General features: G+C 43.7%; 8 protein-coding genes across 8 annotated transcripts; 5 read left to right on the top strand and 3 right to left on the bottom strand.

The window, feature by feature from the left end:
- Positions 1-375: 375 nt before the first annotated feature.
- Positions 376-2,290, top strand: Bfra_001732 (putative glutamyl-trna amidotransferase subunit a protein; the record flags this gene model as incomplete). Its single annotated transcript, XM_037332157.1, has 2 exons — positions 376-547; positions 591-2,290. 2 exons carry the CDS (start codon positions 376-378, stop codon positions 2,288-2,290), a joined length of 1,872 nt encoding a protein of 623 aa, XP_037196311.1.
- A 401-nt stretch (positions 2,291-2,691) lies between these two features.
- On the bottom strand, positions 2,692-3,558 carry Bfra_001731 (putative methyltransferase small domain-containing protein; the record flags this gene model as incomplete). Its single annotated transcript, XM_037332156.1, has 1 exon — positions 2,692-3,558. One exon carries the CDS (start codon positions 3,556-3,558, stop codon positions 2,692-2,694), a length of 867 nt encoding a protein of 288 aa, XP_037196310.1.
- Positions 3,559-5,091: 1,533 nt separating this feature from the next.
- On the top strand, positions 5,092-5,913 carry Bfra_001730 (uncharacterized protein; the record flags this gene model as incomplete). The annotated part of the gene is made up of 1 exon (XM_037332155.1): positions 5,092-5,913. One exon carries the CDS (start codon positions 5,092-5,094, stop codon positions 5,911-5,913), a length of 822 nt encoding a protein of 273 aa, XP_037196309.1.
- A 1,330-nt stretch (positions 5,914-7,243) lies between these two features.
- Bfra_001729 (putative mitochondrial enoyl protein) lies at positions 7,244-8,586 on the top strand (the record flags this gene model as incomplete). The annotated part of the gene is made up of 2 exons (XM_037332154.1): positions 7,244-7,455; positions 7,557-8,586. The coding sequence occupies 2 exons, from the start codon at positions 7,244-7,246 to the stop codon at positions 8,584-8,586; spliced, it is 1,242 nt and encodes a 413-aa protein (XP_037196308.1).
- Positions 8,587-10,426: 1,840 nt separating this feature from the next.
- Positions 10,427-16,148, bottom strand: Bfra_001728 (putative tyrosine phosphatase protein; the record flags this gene model as incomplete). Its single annotated transcript, XM_037332153.1, has 10 exons — positions 10,427-10,534; positions 10,594-10,853; positions 10,991-12,334; positions 12,622-12,648; positions 13,193-13,223; positions 13,755-14,267; positions 14,454-14,929; positions 15,241-15,350; positions 15,399-15,709; positions 15,768-16,148. 10 exons carry the CDS (start codon positions 16,146-16,148, stop codon positions 10,427-10,429), a joined length of 3,561 nt encoding a protein of 1,186 aa, XP_037196307.1.
- A 399-nt stretch (positions 16,149-16,547) lies between these two features.
- On the top strand, positions 16,548-17,369 carry Bfra_001727 (uncharacterized protein; the record flags this gene model as incomplete). The annotated part of the gene is made up of 3 exons (XM_037332152.1): positions 16,548-16,749; positions 16,801-16,884; positions 16,939-17,369. 3 exons carry the CDS (start codon positions 16,548-16,550, stop codon positions 17,367-17,369), a joined length of 717 nt encoding a protein of 238 aa, XP_037196306.1.
- A 779-nt stretch (positions 17,370-18,148) lies between these two features.
- On the top strand, positions 18,149-19,346 carry Bfra_001726 (putative autophagocytosis protein; the record flags this gene model as incomplete). The annotated part of the gene is made up of 3 exons (XM_037332151.1): positions 18,149-18,678; positions 18,734-19,241; positions 19,293-19,346. 3 exons carry the CDS (start codon positions 18,149-18,151, stop codon positions 19,344-19,346), a joined length of 1,092 nt encoding a protein of 363 aa, XP_037196305.1.
- Positions 19,347-20,038: 692 nt separating this feature from the next.
- On the bottom strand, positions 20,039-21,245 carry Bfra_001725 (putative pyruvate dehydrogenase e1 component beta subunit protein; the record flags this gene model as incomplete). The annotated part of the gene is made up of 2 exons (XM_037332150.1): positions 20,039-20,797; positions 20,886-21,245. 2 exons carry the CDS (start codon positions 21,243-21,245, stop codon positions 20,039-20,041), a joined length of 1,119 nt encoding a protein of 372 aa, XP_037196304.1.
- Positions 21,246-21,487: the final 242 nt, after the last annotated feature.

Genomic DNA, 21,487 nt, shown 5'->3' with positions numbered 1-21,487 from the left:
AGAGATAGAGATAGATAAATAGATAAATAGATAGTCTGATAAGCTAGACTAATGTCCAATATAGTCAATATAGTGAAACCGAACCAACCTACCTACCTTTGCATGGGTCTCAGGCAGAGAGTGATTGTCTTGTCTTGTTTAATCATGTGGCGGGGAGCTTCTCTTCCTTCAAGAACCTTGAGAGCTACCAGTATTGAGTAGGGTAAGGGGTCCATGAGGTCGGAAGGTCGGAAGGTCGGAGATCGGGGAAACTATTCACTTTTTATCCGATAAGAGCTTCCAAAAGTCGCAAGCCGTTAGTTCTGATCAAAATATGAATTGAAGTTATATGTGTGTTCACATTCCCCGGATATATGAATTGCCATATTACATGTAATGGCACGTACTGTCAGATGGCGGAAGGCTTTTAATTCTGAACTTTTCAGAGGTCATTTGCAAGCTAAGGAAGCAAGAGTGCATCCACACCAAGATACGAATGCCTTCATATCAGAACCAAGATTAATTCCCCCGGCTGATGACAAGTCCAAATTACCCATTCACAAACAAGGTAATGGAAGTATTTCTTGGATTATATTGATAAATGCTAACAGTACAAGAGAATGGCCTCAAAAAATTACTCCCTAAGGTATCGCGAGCTGTTGCCGTAAAAGACAACATAGCGACCATTTCAGAAACAACAACATGCGCATCTCGTATTCTCGAAACATATCAGAGTCCTTTTGATGCTTCCGTGGTAGAAGATGTTAAAATTGGCACTGGAAATGTCGCGGGCAAGACGAATATGGATGAATTTGGAATGGGTTCGCATTCATTAAACTCACATTTCGGTGCTGTCCGTCACCACAAGCCTTTCCGGTCGAGATCGGTTGGAGGAAGCTCTGGTGGAAGCGCAATGGCTGTGGCAACAAGCACGACTAATATGGCACTCGGCACAGATACTGGTGGGTCAGTTAGGTTGCCAGCTGCATACACTGGCACTGCAGGGTTTAAACCTTCGTATGGTATTGTATCTCGCTTTGGCGTGGTGCCTTACGCGAATTCGCTCGATACAGTTGGCTTGATAGCACGTAGTGCAAGTAGAATAAATGAAATCTTTTCGAGATTGAGCAGTCATGATCCTCGGGATCCTACGAGTCTCAAGCCCTCCAGTCGAATCCGTATCAAAGAGCAGCGGATGAATTTTTTCGGAAAGACAAAGATATCTGCTACGCATGATCCATTTTACCTTCGAGAGCTGAAGATTGGTGTTCCAATCGAATACAATATCTCAGAATTGGACTTGGAAGTTTTATGGGCGTGGCAACGAATGTTGAAACTTCTTCAGCGTGAAGGATGTACAATTGTTCCTATATCACTTCCTAACACAAAACATGCTCTTTCAGCATATTACGTACTTGCCGCAGCTGAAGCTTCTTCTAATCTTTCAAAATACGATGGAGTAAGGTACGGAACTCGTGACCAATCGAGTGATGGGGCCGGAGATGTTCTCTATTCCGAGACCAGGGGTGCTGGCTTTGGAGACGAAGTGAAAAGGCGAATTCTTCTTGGGTCATATTCACTGAGCTCTGATGCTATTGATAATTACTTTATTCAGGCACAAAAGGTTCGGCGGCTGGTTCAGAGAGATTTTGACCGTGTCTTCTCCATGGCCAATTTTCTACGCCCAGAAGAACAATTTGATCTTAGTGATATGGAAGAAGGCATTGCACTTGAAGATAAACTGGGCCCCGCAGAAGTGGATATTATCCTCTGTCCAACAGCTCCCACTCTTTCACCAACTGTTCAAGACATTACTGAGCGCCAAACACCGGTTGATGCTTATATGAATGATGTATTCACAGTGCCTGCTAGTCTTGCTGGTATACCCTCTATCAGCATACCATGCAAATTGCCATTCAAATTTGCAAAACAGAGCGTGCCTTCAACTGTTGGCATTCAAGTCATGGGCCAGCACTCAGACGATGGCCGCGTTTTACAGGTTGCCTCCATGATAGAGATGTTGTGGGATTCTCAAGTAGATGAGGGTTGGTACAAGGACTTCCATGAGTGGCAGGAACGGAGCTTGAATGATTCAAACGCAGATATAGTAGTCTTGTCAGAAATGATAAGACAGGCCTCCACTTCCGAAGAGGCGGAAACGCTCAGGGAAAGGCGCGCTGAGAAGAAAAGGCAGCGGCGGGTACAAACCAGGGAGTTTCAAAGGCAAGTGTGTGAAGAAGATATGGATAAATGGCAGAAGTTGAGGTTTGGGGACGAAAAGTCGACCTCGATAGCAAGTACGGTGAGGTGATTACTTTATGCCTGACATTTACTCAACAACAATCGGAGATGTCTATGGGAAAAGACCACACAAGTTTGTGGTAATAGTTTGAGATCATGTTTGATCGCATGAATCTCGATAACATTCAACCTCTCGATTGTCATTTGCTTGTTGACGCAATAATCTTAACCGTATAAAATAGATGGCGATTGACAGTACACAAATGTACTTTCAATTCAGACGTAAGGCGTTTGTACAACAGCTTCCTGTGCCTCGCCACAGAAACATCTTGAAGACCCCGAGGGTGACAGTTGTGTTCCTCAATAAGATTCGCTCATAGACAACGCACATAGCTTGGCGATCTACGAAGCAGAATAAATACACCATTCAATGAGACCAAAATTAGATTTGTTGACAGTCTAGACCATTTGCTATGTGAGTAACACTTTGTTTTCCGGTGCTGAATTGTTTTGGTGTTTCCTCTGCATCACCATTCCGAACCACATCTTCTTTCCTATCCATTTCTCCCCCCTACTTCCTAGTTTTAATCCACTTCCGTCCTCCTCAATATCGGTTATCTCTACTGTCCTTTCCAACACCTCCCCCACGACATGGAATCCCCATTTCTTCCCCTCCTCTACCACTTCTTCAATCTCATACACATAACTTTCGCCTCTAACTTTTGTCTTCTTTCCTTCAATTTCGTCGCTAAATCCAGCCTGAGACAATCTACCCATCTCAGCGTGCATATTAGTGATTAATACTCTTCCGTTGTTCACATCCGAATCTGGTTTCAGTAGGAAGGCTACAGCCGAGAAAAAAGTATCAAGGGGAAGATGTTCAAGGACGAGAGTACTAATCACCATATTCGCTTGTCCTTGGATCAAACTCGAAATTTCGGGATCGGATTGAACATTAAGGGCATTGAACTCGTCGAATTGGATGCTGGGGACATGGCTATCGTTTTCTGAGACGCAGAGGCTGCAGCGGGACCGAGCAATCTCAAGCATTGCGGGCGAGAGATCAAGAGCGTGGATTTTAGAGATCTTTTTGGACAAGGGTGGTGCGAGGAACCGGATAGTATTCCGGCCAGTGCCACATCCTAATTCGGTGATGGTGATGTTACCCCGAGCTTCTGATGGGATAAAAAACAGCGTCTTCAATAGAGAAGGAATGAGGGCAGAGTCAAGAATTTGTAAAGGGTTATGGTCCGTGTCGTAAGTTGCAGCCCAACGATTATAAAGGAGGTATGTGGAAACCGATTCCTGGTGGGTAGTGGATGGGTTTGGTGTAGGCATCTTTAACAGATTTGATAATTGCTGAAGAACTGAAGAACGAATCGTGCGACTTTACAAATAGGAATACAGTGACGTACATCGGCTATCGAGCAGATGATATAATAGGGGGGTGGTGGCTAAGGTGGCTAAACATGAGTCATCCGGAGGACATTGTGCTATGCTAGGAAGCAGCCAAAGTATTGACACGTGATAAAATATCATTTGAACCCCCAATACATCGTGGTGCCTTCAGATTCTCATTATCTCGAGGACCAAGGGTTGTAGTTTTGCAAACGGAGAAGTGAGAATCGGGAAAGGGTGATGACTCTGTTCTTTGCGGCTACATTAGTTCTCGGAAACTACCGAATTTGACGAATTTTGACTGGGCAGTGAAGGAGTTATTCAGAAATGTAGTGAAGCCTTCGATGCAAGCACACTTCATTCCAAATAGATAAATAAATGCATTAAATCCACAAATCACACAACTTCTGTGTTCATGTATGTGTGTATTTTAATTTAATATAAAAAGCCAAATCAAGATCGGATGACTGATTTTTTTACAGCTTCATTGGTTCTCCTCCCACGCTTTAAAATGGGTCAACATTTTGGACGACCAATACAAGCAACAAACGAAGTGTACGAAGTTGGTACGGAGGTACGGTACAGTGCCTAGTGCATACATATAAACAAACAAACGAGCAATATAATACGAGACGACACGATGTGATATGATACTGATCTTCATTCTTTACTCCAATTGATTTTACACACCTGTTTTTGCTTCTTCTTGTCGTTTCTACAATTAGTTATATTAGATGACTTAAGTCTCAGTACTCGTTGCTCTTGATACCTCTTGATCGTTAATTCGAGATAATACACAGATACAGATACAGATACAGATCACATACACATCACATACTTGCAAATCTTTTCATCTCTTCAGATACCCATGAGCTGTGTATCTATGGTCTCTTGTACATATACATTCAACTGATTCCTATCCTCTCTACATCTACATACACTCACACATAATTTCAATGTTAATGCCAATTCCAATTCCAACTCGGATTTCAATCACCCAATTACTTTCATGTCATAATATGATCATTTGAGTTTCATACACCGTTTTATGCGGAGTACACCGTTGAACTAGCTATCTATTCTTAATCAACTGAAAACTGGATCTTTCTGCAGTCTCACAAATTGCCGGTTCATCGCATCTCCATATTCACTTCATTTCACCCGCCACCTTGATATCACATCAACTCATTTTTCTGGGATTACAGAAGAGTTCCTAGATAGGAAATCGCAGGCAAAGCTCGAGCCAATTGGATTTACAGTCTCTCTTTACTTCTTTTGCAGTTACCCTTCATCCACATCTCTCGCTTTATTGAATACAATCTCTACCCAAGTACGACGGATAAATCTCGACCATTCAACCTTTGGAAAATCTGTTGCGAGCTCTAATATTTTGCCTAATTCTCATTCAATCTGCCATTCTGCGAATTGCGAGATCTCTCCCAAAATCGAACATTCAAGATATACATCGCGGATATGCCGATCAATGGCAAGCCCAATGGGCGATTTGAACTTCCTGCTCTCAAATCCTTTGACTTCAATTTGACAGACGGGACCGATATCCCGCCGCCCCTTCCAGATTCTCCAATAGAAGAAGAGGCACCCAAACCGACTGTTGCACCCACACCTGCACTTGCACCTGCACCTGCACCTGCGGCATCGACACCTGCAGCCACTCCTCAAACCGCCGATCCTGTTCGAAGCACATCTACTAGTACACCTCCAGCGTCAGCATCGGCAAATAATCAATCAGACTTTGCTCACCTCACCACGACGAAATCCAATGGTTATTTCCCACCTACCTCCTCATCTCCTCGCAATCATGTTCCTCCGGTTCGCGTGAGAGCCCCTTCAGACGCTGCTGTCCCGAATAGTCCTAGTCGACCCGAAAAAGAAAGTAGTATCCGCAAATTCTTGTCTCGAAAATCACTCAACACCAATTACACAAATGGGAACGCGAAATCGCATGAGGATTTGTCAAAGATGGGGAGACCGGAGAGTCCAAATAGTCTTGCAAGCAGCAGACCTAGCTTTGTGAAGCGGAAGAGTGGAAGCTGGTTTAGGAGTTTTGGGAGCAGCAGCAAGAGGAACAGCATGGTATACGAGAAGAAGCCTGTAGTGTATACTCCTACTTTACAGCAGAGTCCAGAGATTCAAAGAGAGAATGTCAAGCCAGCGTACACGAAGCCTGGCCCGCCGCCGCCAAAATTGCCGGAACTCGATCAACTGAAGGCTAAGCTTGCGGATGATGATCGTGGTAGTTTTGGGGGTGATGACATGTTCAGGAATATCTCGTAGTGAGGTATTCATGCGAGACGGTTGTGAGAATCCAAATGGTGCTTTTGGGTATTGTTATCTGTTACGACCCAAATCTTGCTACAGCACTGGCAGAATGCTCGGATGAGATCCATAATCATATCTCCAACGATTTGGACCGAGAGATGCGGAGGGGAGGGCACGAAAGGGAAGCAGGAATCCCATGTACTATGAATCAAGCTTGAGAGGGGGACCAAAATGCTATTTTATCTTTTCATTTGTTTGGCAGGGCGCCCTTCTTTTTATCGATGATATCTCTGGGCGGTGGTCTTTATCGGGGTCTTGTTTTACGCTGACTACAGTATCAAACAAAACAACATTTTAATGTTGGCTTCATGTGCCATGATAGTTTATTCTTTGGGGTACCCAAATACTCATATTTATTAGCCTTTTCTGAACAAAATACAGTAGGGGATTTGCATGGTCGGAGGGCCCTTTTTTACTCGAATAAAATATTGGTTTTCTGTAATATTACTATGTAGTGAAGGCTTCTCTCTCTCTCTCTCTATATGTGTGTGTGTGTGTGTATCTCTTTGCTTCTCCTGGTCTCCCCCTTTCTTATTGATCATTGATCTCATCTACCTCAATAACGCCTGTTCGTATCTATAGATATTTATCGATTGTATGGGATGTATGATTAATTGTACATTCCTTCATCCATTGATGTTTCATATCAATATGCATTTATTATCAGAAACTCCAGATCCCTACCTTGAACCTTCTTTCCCCCATTTTGCATGATGGTGTTTGAGGAAAATAGCCAAAAATATCAAGGGTTTTTTTAATTTCAAATCTAAATCTGATTCAGGGTATCATCTTATCATCATTTCATTTCGTGCCTGAAGCTACTTAGTATCAAGCTAGATCCCGCGCCACGTGCTATCTGTAACTGTGAGACACTGTAGTGACCCTACAAATGTGACATTACATGATATTATGTGAGGCTATGTGAGGCTGAAGAGGCTTAGAGTTCGGGGGTATAGTGGGAGGGAAACCCCTGTAATTACAAGCTTTGTGGCCCTGTGGTTCTGTGGTTCTGTGGTTCTGTCTAACAAGGCTGGTTGCTTGTGATGCACCAATGAATGGGAAACTTCGGCAATAAACGTCATAAACTTTGATCAAAGCCGCGGATGTGTGGATGGATAAGATTTGATTTGATATGATATAACATGATATGAAATAAATGAGTGGAAACATTACAAGAAATAACTCCAATCTAGATTCATTAATTTTCCCATCAACCAATTCATTCTTTTCTTTTTCGTGCACTCCGAATTATCAAACAAGATCCTTCGGGGACGAATAATTGAACATGGCGAGTCCTATTCAATATCGAGCTTTAGCTAGCTCCACCACAGCAGTAAGCTCGAGAGGAGCTTTGATCTCTGGTGTGTTGAGCAAACAATGTAAACAGAATCGCTTGGGGAGCTTGGTGGCTCGTAGATATAAATCTGGTCCATATGGATATACACAAGCTAAAGCGCTTGTGTATTCTAAGTATGGGGAGCCGGCGGATGTCTTATCGTGAGTTTTCTTGACGCCATCTCCTGTCATCCGTTGTCTATGTTTGCATATGCATACACCTCTAGTGTTCATGACCGTAGCTGATAGTAATAAACTCCTAGTCTTCACAATCACTCCATCTCCCCCTCTCTTCCTTCGAAATCCATTCTCCTCCGTACTCTCGCGACCCCCATTAACCCCGCCGACATAAACCAAATCCAAGGTGTCTACCCCTCCAAGCCCCCCTTCACCAGTCTCCTCGGAACCGAATCTCCCTCGGCCGTGGGCGGCAACGAAGGATGTTTCGAAGTCATGTCTCTCGGTCCCGGCATATCAACTCTTTCGAAAGGCGACTGGGTGATTATGAAATCGACTGGATTTGGAACATGGCGCACACATGCTATAGCGGAGGAATCGCAGGTTCTCAAGATTGGTAACAAAGAGGGACTGAAGCCCATTCAGGTCGGTACTGTGAGCGTTAATCCGTGCACGGCTTATAGAATGTTGAGGGATTTCGAGAGTATGGTGGAGGGCGATTGGTTCATCCAAAATGGTGCGAATAGTGGGGTGGGGAGAGCAGCCATACAGTTGGGGAAGAGGTGGGGATATAAGAGTATCAATGTTATACGGGATCGCGAGAATGCTGATGAGACTGAGGCGATGAAAAAAGAACTATTGGAATTGGGTGCCACGAAGGTGGTGACCGAGTCGGAATTGATGGATCAAAGTTTTAGGGATCAGGTTAAGGAGTGGACGAATGGAGGCAGGGAAAAGATCCGTGTGGGGTTGAACTGTGTGGGTGGACAACCGGCTGGTGCGTTGGTGAAATGTCTGAGTAATGGAGGTCATCTTGTTACATATGGAGGGATGTCTAAGAAACCATTGATGCTTCCTACTGCAGCTTTGATCTTCAAGGATATCAAGTTTAGTGGTTATTGGGTCAGTAGGTGGAGCGATAGCCATCCAGACGAAAAGAAGAAGACAGTCGATGAAATTTTGGAGATGACGAGATTAGGCATGTTTAAGGATATTCCGGTTCAAGAACTCAAGTGGGATTGGGAGACAAAGGAGGATGTGTTGAAGTCGGCAGTGAGAGGAACCTTGGAGGGGTTCAGGAGTGGAAAGGGAGTTTTCATCTATGGAGATACGTAGATTGTGGTGGGGAAGAATGAAATAGAATATTATTGAGTGGCGATTTCTTGTTTTTGACGGTGATTATTGAAACGCTCATTCTACTGGAGACGGCTCCTTCTCTCCCTCTTACACCAGTGTCAGCTCTCTCTCTCTCTCTCTCTCTCTCTCTCCCTCTTAAACCAGTGTCAGCTCTCTCTCTCTCTCTCTCTCTCTCTTTCTCTCTTTCTCGAAAAGGGAATGATACAAGTATTCATCAACTTATCTGAGTTCAAACTTTCAACCACATGCCAAAAGTCGATTCGGATCTCAGTCTTCAGGAACCCAAGCGAGTATTACTGAAAATCCGCAAAATGTATGTTTGCTTATGATCCCTCAATCTTGAGACAACTAGCGGATTCCTGTCAATCAGAATGAAATTCTCTTGCGGATTGCTCCTTTTTGTATAGCGGCGAAAACTATAGATTGTCTATTGTCTCCTTCATTGACCTCTTGCAGCGGAATGTTCGAGTCTTAGCCTTAATATCGTGTCTTGACTCTTGAATCTGATAATGGGAACCGGGTTGTCAACTGGCATGATCCATTTGTTCATCGATTCGATTTCTCCGATAGAAAAACGTTTATTGAAGCTTCCAGGAGAGAGGCGTCGATGAGTAAGTCGACGACAGCTGTGGTGATTCAATCACGGTGCTTTGAAGTCGGTATGATATCATCAGATGCTTACTCCGATGGTACATTCAACTGTCAGTGGGCAGGTATCTGTACATGTCGAGGCATAAGGAGTCTAATCTGATGTTTTCCGAATACCAACCACTGCTGATAACCCCAGCCAAATCAATAGGCGAATCGCATCGAAAGCGAACGGATACGATCAGCCTGATGGTCAAAGTCCAAGACTCCATCATATCTCAACCGATCCTCTCCCTCTCTTCCCAAGAACTTACCGTATACAACCTAGCTCTCTTGCAAATAAAAGGAGACTAAAGTACATACTATGAATGGATGACCCATTCTTATCCCAGACCCCACTAGCGAAAATGATATGTTAGCTAGCTATACGAAGCATTCCTTCACTCGGTCAACATTTCTTAGGTATGCATCTAACGATGAAAACTTACTATGCAAAAGCCAATTTTCATTCTTACGCTCACAATCTCAAGCATTGATCTGACAACTTGGGATATTCATTGTAGATTTGTCAAAATAAGGTTCTGTTGGATAACAAGTATGTGACGAGGGAATGGTGATACTGCACTTCAGATTTCTTGGAAATTTTGTTGGATATGGACAAAACTTAGGAGAATAGCAAAGAATGATATTAATTGGATGCAATCCTATCTCATAACCCGCGACTGATTGTATAACCGCTGCAAATGAGTAACCGGTGTGAACTTAGCTGGTACTTTACAGAGAAACCCATATTAAGCTTCAGATAAGTGTAACCCTTTTCGTCAGACCAAGCAAATTATGAATCACAAATTCTCACGAGCAATGCTTCGCAAACACTCAAGGTTCAAACACAAAACTCATGTTTAATCAACGTTATTGTTTTCGCGCAATGTTGTATAAAAACAAGTAAGCCACCACCTGCAACAGCCTCAATCTGTCTAATCCATCTTCACTACAACCTTTCTTATTACCAATAGCAAATCACTTCCAACCTGCCCCTTCTCCACCTCCACCCACTTCACAAACATGAAAGTAAGAAAGACAAATTCCCTCCCATCCCCATTTGCCCATCCCCCTAAAACGCCCACAAACCAGCCATGCATGCAGACCAAAAAACTCCCCAATCCATCCCTAGAAGTTCAAAATTGAACCTGATCTTAGTGAAGAGACTAGAAAAAGAAACAACACAACATCAACCATGACGTTGCGCCGCATCTCTAAATGCTTCTTCCTGCATTGCCAATAATTGTTCTGCTGTAAGACCCGATTGTTCGAGTTTATTTGCTTTCTTTTCTCTTCCCTATAATTTTGCTTAGTTGGTATGTATTCTGCACACCCTGCAAGCGTAGGTTGGCATACCTTCAATTGTTCCTTGTGCTCACTTGCTACATCCACAATATCCTTGACATACTCGCTAAAGCCTAGTTGTTCCAAGGCTTTGGTAATATGTTCACACGCGATAGTTTTCTTGCTTTCCTTTTCGGAAATTTCATTTGCTTCGGACGAGATGAGCGTGATGAATTCGACACAGCATTCAATTAGAAGGTCGCGGGCGTCTTTGCCAAAGGCTAGACCTGAACTGGCAGGAAGAATTTCGGTTACTATCTTTTGAACAGTTGCTAAGGAGAATAAGGGTTAGTAAGCATTTAAAAGAGGAAACGTAACATTGTTGAATGAAGATGACGGCGGAGTTATGGCTAACTCTTGGGTGCGACGAAAATTTGTCATCAGAAAGCTGTGCCTGGAGCCGATACACCCGGGTTATCGATTGTATCCGGAGGTTGCAGAGGAGATTGTTCATTTGAGGTTCTTTTGAACGAGAAACCAAACCCAGGTGTAGAGTCCCCATCTTGTTCAAGCGCCTTAGAAGACTGGAAAGCTGGATTAGACCTAATATATGGCGGTGCCATGTCCGAAAAGCTGTTTAAAAAAGACTCTCTAGAATCATTACAAGTTTCCGACGATTGCGAAACTCTGTAGAGGTAATCCGAGATCTCAAACGGTACTAAATTTCGCAACGCCGAATGTACAAATGCAATGTGCCGTCTAGCCTTCTCTTCTTCGTTTTCTTGTAAAGAAGGCGTTTTAAAGATGGACTCGCTAGCTTGCAGACTTGAGCGTCTTGCGGAAAGCCTAACGACAGTACTGCTATGAGGAATTCCGTCCTTGTGATCTTGGCCGCCTATAGCTTTATTTGACTGGTCTCGTGCGTGGAAGATAAGTTCTGCCTGTGCAAAGACTGTCGGAGAAGAATCGGTGTCATCGATTATTCCATTAACTTGAGTATCGGTCAAAGAACTTTCACCATCCCAATAGGAACCAAAGCAACGATCAAGGTCTGGGCTGAAGAGGCCATCCTCTGTCGCTTGTGATTGACATGAATGCTGTTTCATGGTTGGATGGACAATAGAAACTGGCTTTGGAAGAATTCGACCCCGGATGGCATTCCTCCGTCTTGGGAACATGGTAGCACCAAGGCTCGATGTTCTCGGACTAGGGACTGGCCTGGGAATTCTTTTGATCCCAGTAGTTTGCATCCGCTTTGATTTGTAGATACTGGAGGGAATAGGATCGATTTTCCAGAGAGTAGAACGATTAGACTCAGGACAAAGTGACCTAGAAGTATACCTTCGAGAAGTTGTATAGTCCCCGTTGGAGACATGAGTCCACGAGGTGTTTTGCTGTAGAGGATCCATAAATGCGCTAATAATATGATGGGTCTGTTGTTTATGAAATTGTCGCGGGACTATGTCAAAATTGTTCTGGTGGCAACTTTGGTGAGTTGCAGAACGTGATCTCGAAATTGACATGGAAACCTCTTTATGCCAAGTTCGGATATCTTCCAGTACTTTCTGCACATACTCGAGACGCTTGCCACTGAGATCAAGTCTAGACGAGGATCTTGATGGATCCCAAGCCTCGGGTGAAGCTGAAAGATAACCCGAAGTCAAACACACTTTCTCCATGTTCTTCAATGATGACTCGAAGGCTAGACTTGATATTCGTCGAGGAATGGCTATAGCCTCCGCCCACAACGGGTATTTCTTATGCAAATGATGTGGCCTATGATATGAAGATGGGAATGGAACACAAGTTAAGCCTAAGTCACTATGGTGATGATTTGATCCATTGCACCGAAAGTAAGAAGCTTTCGAAGTAGTTGATGAATTCGACTGCGTAGGCGAAGGGCTAACCTCTGTTTTATGGCAGTGGGCGCACTTTCTGCATGATGGTGCTGATAATGTAGGATTTAAGGATATATCGAAGTCGCCAATGGGAATTGGTGCCTTACTCACTCCCCTCGTGCGGGAAGAGCAATCGTATTCGTTGTCCATGGATACGGATAATAATGATGATGAGGATTGAAGAAAAAGAAAGAAATGTTACCTTTAGGAAGTGATAGATCATCGTTACCTGCGAAGAAAGTGCGTCAGTTAAGTCCGTTTGAGTTCATGTAGCGGAATGCAGCAATATAAAGGAAAAGGAAGGTACTTGGATTGGTCGCGTTCGGCATCTTGATTTTGATTTGAGTATGAGTGCTTGGAGGGATTTGGTAGAAGCTCAAGTCGCAAGTATGTCTTCAACTACTAAAGACTCTCCATAGATACTTCTTTAAAAATAACCATTCGAGCCACTGGTTTCATAAGGGCTCTTTCCTTCGAATCACCCCGTACAGTAACGAGTCACGTGATACAAAGATTCACTCGACTTACTTGAAAATTCCCTGTCAGACATTTTGAAATGAAGTGAACAACAGAAGGTGTAATAAAAGTTATGAATGATAAAGAAGAACCAGCCGGTTTCGAATTATTTTTTGGTTGGTGTCACTGAAGAGCAATGGTCTTCTTCCGATATACACGTGATACTGTATTTGTAAGCAGAAAGTGAAGTCAAAAAGTTCCAGAGTCGCGTTTTGTCTGCGGGAACCTCTGGATTTATCATGCCCTTTTGTATGCACCCGCGACGCAAAATGGCAACTCAAAATCGCACTAAGCGTCATTAGGGTTACTAAGCGAAAAATTTCGAAAGATCCAAGAAAAAAATATGTAGACTTCGCTCTAACAAAGCAAGCAATATCTAGGTACTGTATGAATATATATCCCTTATGGATATCTGATTTCTTTAATTCTGCCACGCTGATACTTATCATTTAACGAATTGTGAATGCAAGTGAATACAATACATATCAGTACTGTACCTTGTTCACTCCGTATTCGTATCTACCAATAATGGCCATCACATCAATAGAAAGTGGCATCTTCGGAGGAGTCGCGTCAAGGCAAGTACTTCAACTGGTACTTTAGACGCAATAGTATTTAATACACCTGGAAGGATATGCAAATCCTTCAATCCTTCTGGTCTCCCGATGGTTTGGTATCGTACAAGATAAATGTACAAGAACGCGCTCAATAGTCGCTAATGTCATGATACCCCTTCCCAACCTCAAAACTCCATGAATATACATTTATGATAAAAACTCTTATGATCATCACTTATTGGACACTCGTGGGAATCTTTACCTGTCCCCTCTTTCTATCCATCAAAGGTCTTCCATACCTCCAACCTGTTCCATGTGCTCCTCTACCATCTTTACCAATGTCGTCAACATTGATTTCCTTGATTCTGAACTCCCACCTAGGTGTGTTGACTTTCATTATCTTGGCTTCTTCCGCCGCTTTGCGATCAGCTCTACGTTGCCTCACTTGTTCTTCGGCTTCATCTCGCGCATCTTGTCGCGCAGTTCGTTCATCTCGAGACAATCCAGCTTTGAAATCTTTGTGCATCTCAATCAATTCGGGGTGTGGTATTCTTTGATCTGCGGGGAGAAGTCTCTCGTCGAAAATCTTCGCAGCATCCTCTCGGGTAAAATGTCTTGATTCTGAAGTGGGGTGGAAGATTTGTTGTCCGGTTGCTACATGAATAGGTAAGTCGTTAATCGATTCGTGTGTGGTTCTACTAGTCCCTGTATTGAGTTGCGTCACAGGGACCATTGACATGACAGCGTTGGCGTATGGTCTCGCAAGAGGTTTTCCCTAGCAAAATGAACATTAGCTTGTTTGTGGTTGAAGACCAATACCAAAATAGAACACGTGTGTAAATAACTTTCAGAGAGGCTCGCATGCATAATTTTGTAACCATGTAGTTGTCTTGAAGACTAATCGAATTTTATAAATCATCATAAAGTATGTTAGGCTGTTAAAAAAGAAATCTCGACATACCGCTCGTTCCCATTCTTTCTCTATCTCCTTCAAACGTACGACTGCTCCCACGCGGCTCATTTCGACTCCAAGCTCGGCACTCACTTCTCTCACCGACTTAGCATCCTGCATAATTTTTGTCCAAATGAGCTCCCGTAGTTCTTCGCTCAACACCGATTGACTTATGAACTTTCGATTGCCCGGGAATGGTATCATATCTCTCGCGGTCTGTGGCGGCAATTCCTTGTTGCCATTTGCATCAGGCTCATTTTGACTGTCGGGCTTTGGACCACCATCTTTTCGCGCATCCGCCGCTGCTTCCACGACTCTTTTTAATTTACCATCGGTATTGTAGGCACCCATGTAATTTGTTGAGTTGTCTAATGGATTTCTAAAGTTCTCTCCTTGTGTGCCAAGCCATCTGAAAAGCGATCGCCTTGCTCTGGTAGCTCTTCGTGCATTTTGTGGAGGGGTCAATGAGAAGGATCGTGAAGGTACTTGATTAAGAAAGGACTTTGCATAGGCGGACCCAGACGCGAGTAAGTTTGGACATCTTGAAGAAGGATTCATGATAAAAACAACTCAATTGAGGTAGTGAAGAAAGAGGATTGAGGGTGGTTGATAAAAACCGTGGGGTCCCTCGGTGAGGAAATTTCTAAGTTAAACTTGGGTTCAAAGCTCCAAGAAAACGCTAAGCGAAATAGTCACGTGTCTACATGATCTCGAAGCATTTCTTGGAACTGATTGCTATCCTTCTTCTACTAAGCAATTTTGTGAACAGCCGGTGACTCTATAATCAAGTTCTTACGAATCCTTCCCACCTCATCAATTGTAAGACCACATTTCTCTATTACGTATGATTCAGCCCCACCAAAGTTCTCTCGGAGCATCTTAAGAGTAGCGAGCATGTTCTCAGCTCTAGCTTTTGTTAGCAACATATCTTTTTTGAGGGAAAGTATTACATACTTGGAGCTAATCAAATTTTCTGCTCCTTCATGGTCGTCTTTTATGGCTGGGTGTGCCATTAAATGCTTGATGATTCCTGCTTTCCACTCTTGCGGAAGTCCAAATGTTGTCAAACTATATTCGCGTGCGACAACCTCGTCGTCAACTCCGCAGAGAGACAAGATCAATGCGCAAAGAACACCAGTTCTATCTTTACCGGCTGTACAATGAACGATCAATGGTTTGGAAGGTTCATTTGCAAGGTGGAGAAGAATAGTTCTGTATGAGTTTGGAGCATTGTTCAAGATATCGGTATATGCCCGAGTGAAACCCTTCAGAATGCCATTTAGCTATATTTTTTCTCCACAGCTTCTAATCAAGAAAACCTACCTCGGTATCCTTTGAGGCATAATCCTTAAATCGGATGGCAATTTTTTCCGGGCTATAGTCCTCCGCCGGGAATACTGGTGCGAAGACTCGCTGACAGCCCTCCCACTCTACCACTCCACCCCTACCAGCGGCCGCACCTTTAATAAGCTCATCTTGAGACCTCAAATCATAGATATGAGTAATTCCTAACTGCTGCATAGTAGCAATTCCCTTCTTCGTGACTCTTTGAGGCTCACCACAGCGATAGACAACGCCCTGTCTTACGGAATGCGAAGTTGGTCCCGATGCGAGTGGATATCCACCTAGATCCCGAAAGTTGGGAATCCCTTCGACGGTTATGAACGGAGGCTCAAGCGCCTTTTCGTGAAGAGTTGAAGTCATGTTCAAGATTAGAGAATGATTTCGTGAATGATTTCCTGAATTGTAGATCAACGAAACAATTTATATGTTGGTCAGTAAGCATGTTCTAGGTGTCAGATAGACGTGACAACAGTATATGAATTTAAACGGCCAAGGCTAGCCGAGGCGACTCATAATACCAGCACCCCGGTGTACTTCATTGCCACGACTGAGCCCCCATTATCAACCAACGTTTCATTCAAATATTCACAATATTTCTTCGGTAAATATCATTCATCAAACATTCATCAAATCACCATAGATTAAAACTCCGTATCTGATGCTTATTAGGTATTGTTGTGAAGAGTAACTATCCATTATCTCATAATCTGACAACAAACTGCGAAAATCAACCAATCTCGCCACTTAAATTCCTTACGCATGACTTCAGAATCCATTCATCCAAATATTGATCCCCACAACATTGAGCCTATCGTCATGCCTCACAGAGAGCCCAATACACCGGAGCCACAAACACAAGACTCTGCGGAGCGTGTAGCTCGCATACGTATCAAAAATCGCAGGAAATTGTATCTTGATCGCCATCCATCATATTTCACTGCCCCGGACCTAGAGCTCGCAGGTCAATTTTTGCTATGTTGACTTAAACAACTTGATAACTAATTATATTCAGATCCGTTATTGTATGACCGGTGCATCAGGAGATTCCAGACTGCCGCGGAAAGAGAAGCAGATGGACGAGCAAAAGGTTATTCTGGTAGGCAAACCTTCAATGATTTCGATCGTCTCTAGTTCTTCTGATGGTAATAAGTATCTCTGCCAGGTGTATTGGAAGCAGATCTATATCGATCAGAAGCTAAGCTTGCTGCATTGAAGGGCAGCTCTGATTCGCGCCCTAAGGATGAAGATGAAAGTGTTGGGCGCATTCAAGAAGATCACGGGGTTCCATACTTGAGCTATGCCAGAGGTCAAAGTGGTGAAGTTTTACCTGAAGATCCGGATGAAGTACCGAGGAGTAAGGAAGATGGCTTCGAGAGATGGAAGTTTGAGATGACACTCAAGTTTCTTAGGGGGGAAGATGGAGATTTCGATTATCGAGATGTAGATGCTGGTGGGGAATGGGATGAGATTGAAAATAGGGACGTTGAAGAGCGATGGTTCGAGGATGAAGAACCGGAATGGCTAGGGGAAGAAGAAACTGGGGAAACAGTTGGTGGAGAAACTGGGATACAGGATTTTTAGATGGTGGATAATACATGTTATGCATCTTTCTTACGATGGACTTGGACGAATTATCATACAGTATGGCACTTCTTCATTAGAATGAGCACATAAGTAATGTGACTTGGGAGATACGCAAAGCTTTAACATTTTCGAATGCTGCAGGTGTCTAAGCACGTGACTAATATTGACAGTAGATTTGTTGTTCCAGAATAGATCCAAGATTTCCATGTAATGCACGGTTTTGGTGGATGAAGAGGGTTCATTAAGTGTACAATGTATTCGTTGTCTTCCGGATTTGGAAAATTGTCTTTGCGTGCGTGGAGTAGCGGATTCACGATACCAAAACCTTACCTAAGTGCCTAGTAGGTAATTTTATTGTCTCGATACGGAGTCAAAAGATTGAGAAAACTACATGAATCTATGGTGTATTCCAACATAATGCGATCTGTCTTTAAGATGGGGGAGCGATGGTAACAGAAGTGTGGATATTTATAGAGAACATGTATCTAATACGAAAAACAATGTCAAGGGTCACATGGACTAAATCATTCACCGTCTCGAAGGTTATCGCCTTTATCGATAAGAACATCATCATAAGGCTACTCTCCGTTCTACCATTGACTCAACCGTATCCCACATACATATAAAATCCAACCCGCATTCAACCTTCCGGATTCCTTTCAACCCATCCGAACAAAAACATAAACGATAGATAGATCTTGCAAACGCCATCAAGGTAAACATCTCGCAATACCCTTGAGACCCCGCTCAACATCAAAGGAAGCAACCCCGCCATCATGAACTTCATCCACAGTACTCTCGATAGACTTCGAGAATTTACACCCGTCTCTAATACCTCGACCTTTCGCACCAACGGACAGATTACACCAGAAGAATTCGTAGCAGCTGGAGATTATTTAGTATTCAAGTTTCCAACATGGTCATGGGCTGATGCATCCCCAACAAGCAAGCGCGCCAACTATCTACCAGCTGGCAAGCAGTTTCTAGTTACCCGTGGCGTGCCTTGCCATCGCAGACTCGATGATGATTTTGCAGGCGATGCAGGTCATGATGAAACTGTTGTTAGAGATGGGGAGGACTTTAGAGGCGATGGCCCTCATTCTCCAGGCGATGATGAAGATGGTTGGCTGAGGACAGGAGGGTTGGCCGCCAGTCAAGAAGCCCGTGTGAGAGATGTGCGGACAGTAGATGAGAGCGGTGAAATGGGCGAGAGAGAAGATGATGAGGATGATATTCCAGATATGGAGGATGACGATGATGACGATGAAGCTATTATTCGTGATCCTAAGGCTGACAATGCGAGTTCGTAAGTATCTCTAGAGATTAGGTTGACAGCTAGATATTAACAGTTCATTTATCAGATCTCGTCGAACATATACTATCTACATCGCATATACACCCTATTACAGAACTCCTCGACTGTACCTCTCAGGATATCTCTCAAGCTCCCAACCCCTCCCACCACACCTTATGATGGAGGATATCGTAGGGGACTATAAGGACAAGACCGTCACATTAGAAGACTTCCCATACTTTAGCAACAACATCAAGATGGCCTCCATCCATCCTTGCAAACATGCCAGTGTCATGAAGACCCTTCTGGATCGTGCAGACGCGGCCTTAAAGCTTCGACGAGAAAAACAAAGACAGGGCAAGACAGTACTTGGTTCTAAAGACACCGGAATGGAAGGCCTAGTTGACGATTTCGAGAAGACCAAAATTGGTGATAAGAAGGCTGTTCTCGAGGGTCTGAAAGCTGGTGGGAATGGCAACGATGAGTGGGAGGTGTTGCAACATGATCAAGATTTTGCCAATGAGGAGGAAGAAGTTGCTATCCGTGTGGACCAATATCTCGTTGTATTCTTGAAGGTCAGTTATTTTGTACCTCTACTATGGTGAATTATGCTAACAAAATCCCAGTTCATGGCAAGTGTGACACCAGGTATTGAGCATGACTTTACTATGGGTGTCTAAGCGGTGATGTCTTTGTTTTATGCGTAAGCTCAGGATGATGGGAAACGGCTTTGGGGAACATAGTTTTGATTATTCTTCGATCTGCAGCGAAGCGGAGCAATCCTTACGAGGAGTTTGGAGCGTGTCGGATAGTCCTTTGCACTAATAGCACCACATATCATATCATTGTAGAGAAATCAGGATTTGAGTAACAGGCATCTGTTCTCGTCTTGTGCTTGTGATACTTATGTTTGAGTGATGCTAAATCGTCATGTAACAAGGGGTGTTCTCTGATAATCTTAAAATCGCCGTGATTAGACTGTTGGATCATTTCAAACGCCAGGAAGTTTTTGAAATCTTAGCTGAATGTTCCAACGGTGATGTCTGTCTAAGGTGGCTTTAGCATGGGATACCAAGTCGTTGTTGAACAAAAAGACCCGCCATGAACGATTTGACACGGGGTAGTCCCTCAACTGTCTGGAGATCAAGGCAACAATTTTTTGGATTTCAAGATGTCAGATTAGTCTGGAAAAATAGTCCATAGTAAAACACTCACAAATTCACATTTACTTGTATCCAAATCAGTATGGTACGGGTTCAAACAAAGGTCTTATTGGTATATTTGCCAGGAGTATGCTATTTAATACACGTCCTCCACCCCTCCCAAACCCAGCCCATCATCCTCGTTATCACTTCTAGAAACTTTCATCTTCTTACAATCGTAACATCTTGGCGACGTAGTTCTCAATCAACTGCTCGTTAGGGAAACTCATATCTTCCAACTTTTGAGCATATGGGGTTGGGACTTCAGCACCAGTAATTCTTTGGGCTGGAGCATCGAGATAATCGAAACCGAACTCCATGGTCAAGGCAAGTAATTCAGCGCCGACACCGAAAGCTGGGAAACCGGACTCGACAGCGAGGAGACGGTGGGTCTTTTTAAGGGAGGTCATGATGGTTTCGACATCCAAAGGCTTGATGGATCGGAGGTTGATGACTTCGACTTCGACGCCATACTTCTTCTTAAGGTTCTCAGCTGCGACGAGAGATTGTCCAACACAGCGGGACAAAGTGACGATGGTGAGATCCTTTCCAGCACGCTCAATCTTGGCCTTACCGAATGGAATAACGAAGTCATTCTTCTGAGCAGCCTCGCTCATTGGGAAAGATTGACCGTACAACAATTCGTTCTCGAGAACGCAGACAGGGTTAGGGTCGCGAATGGCAGCTTTGAGTAATCCTTTGGCATCTTCGGCACTCCATGGAGTGACGACCTTGAGACCGGGTATACTTCCGTACCATGCAGAGTAATCTTGTGAATGTTGTGCTGCGACACCAGATGCGAAACCGTTGGGTCCGCGGAATGTGATGTTACAGGGTTGAATACCACCGGACATGTAGTGAGTTTTGGCGGCGGAGTTGACAATTTGATCAATAGCTTGCATTGCGAAGTTGAAAGTCATGAACTCGCACTGTAGAACTAGGTTTTAGCCATTACTCTCTCTTATCTCGATAGACTTCCAGTGGTAGGCAAGGAAATGGAGAAAAAAAAGTCCTTACCACAGGATGTAAACCTGCCAACGCAGCACCGACGGTCAAACCGCAGAAACCTGATTCAGTGATGGGAGAATCGATAACTCTCTTTTCACCGAAACGATCCAGTAAACCCTTGGTAACCTTGTATGCGCCATTGTATTGAGCGACTTCCTCACCCAGAACAAAGACCTTTGGATTTGACTCCAATTCTTCGGCCAAGGCTTCATTCAAAGCCTCTCTGACTGTATATTCCTTAACACCACTCTCCTTTGCATATCCTCTGCTTTGCACAATGGCCGGTAGACGGGAAAAAGATTGAAAGGCATTTCGTGTTGGGCGAGCTGAAGAAATGAAACGACTCGCTGGTCGTAGGATTCGTGACATCTTGAAGATGGGGTTATGTGATAAGAAAGAAGACCCTCAGCGAAGAAGTTCAAGAGAGGGAGGTGAGAATGTGAAGGAATGGAGAAAAATTGACAAGCTACTAGGTATTCTCACGAACCTTCAACTCGAGTGGCACGTTGGGACTTTTTGTTCAAAGCTTACAATCCGCGCTCCGAAATGTTGATAGATAAGCTAAACTTAATTCGGATTAGCTTTCGGAAGCATTAGGGCGAGACTCAAGA

This window comes from Botrytis fragariae, assembly GCF_013461495.1.
Source record: "Botrytis fragariae strain BVB16 chromosome Unknown tig00000006, whole genome shotgun sequence".
Lineage (NCBI taxonomy): Eukaryota > Fungi > Ascomycota > Leotiomycetes > Helotiales > Sclerotiniaceae > Botrytis > Botrytis fragariae.
The sequence above is the reverse complement of the archived record's forward strand: the minus strand, read 5'-3'. Positions and strand labels throughout refer to the sequence as shown.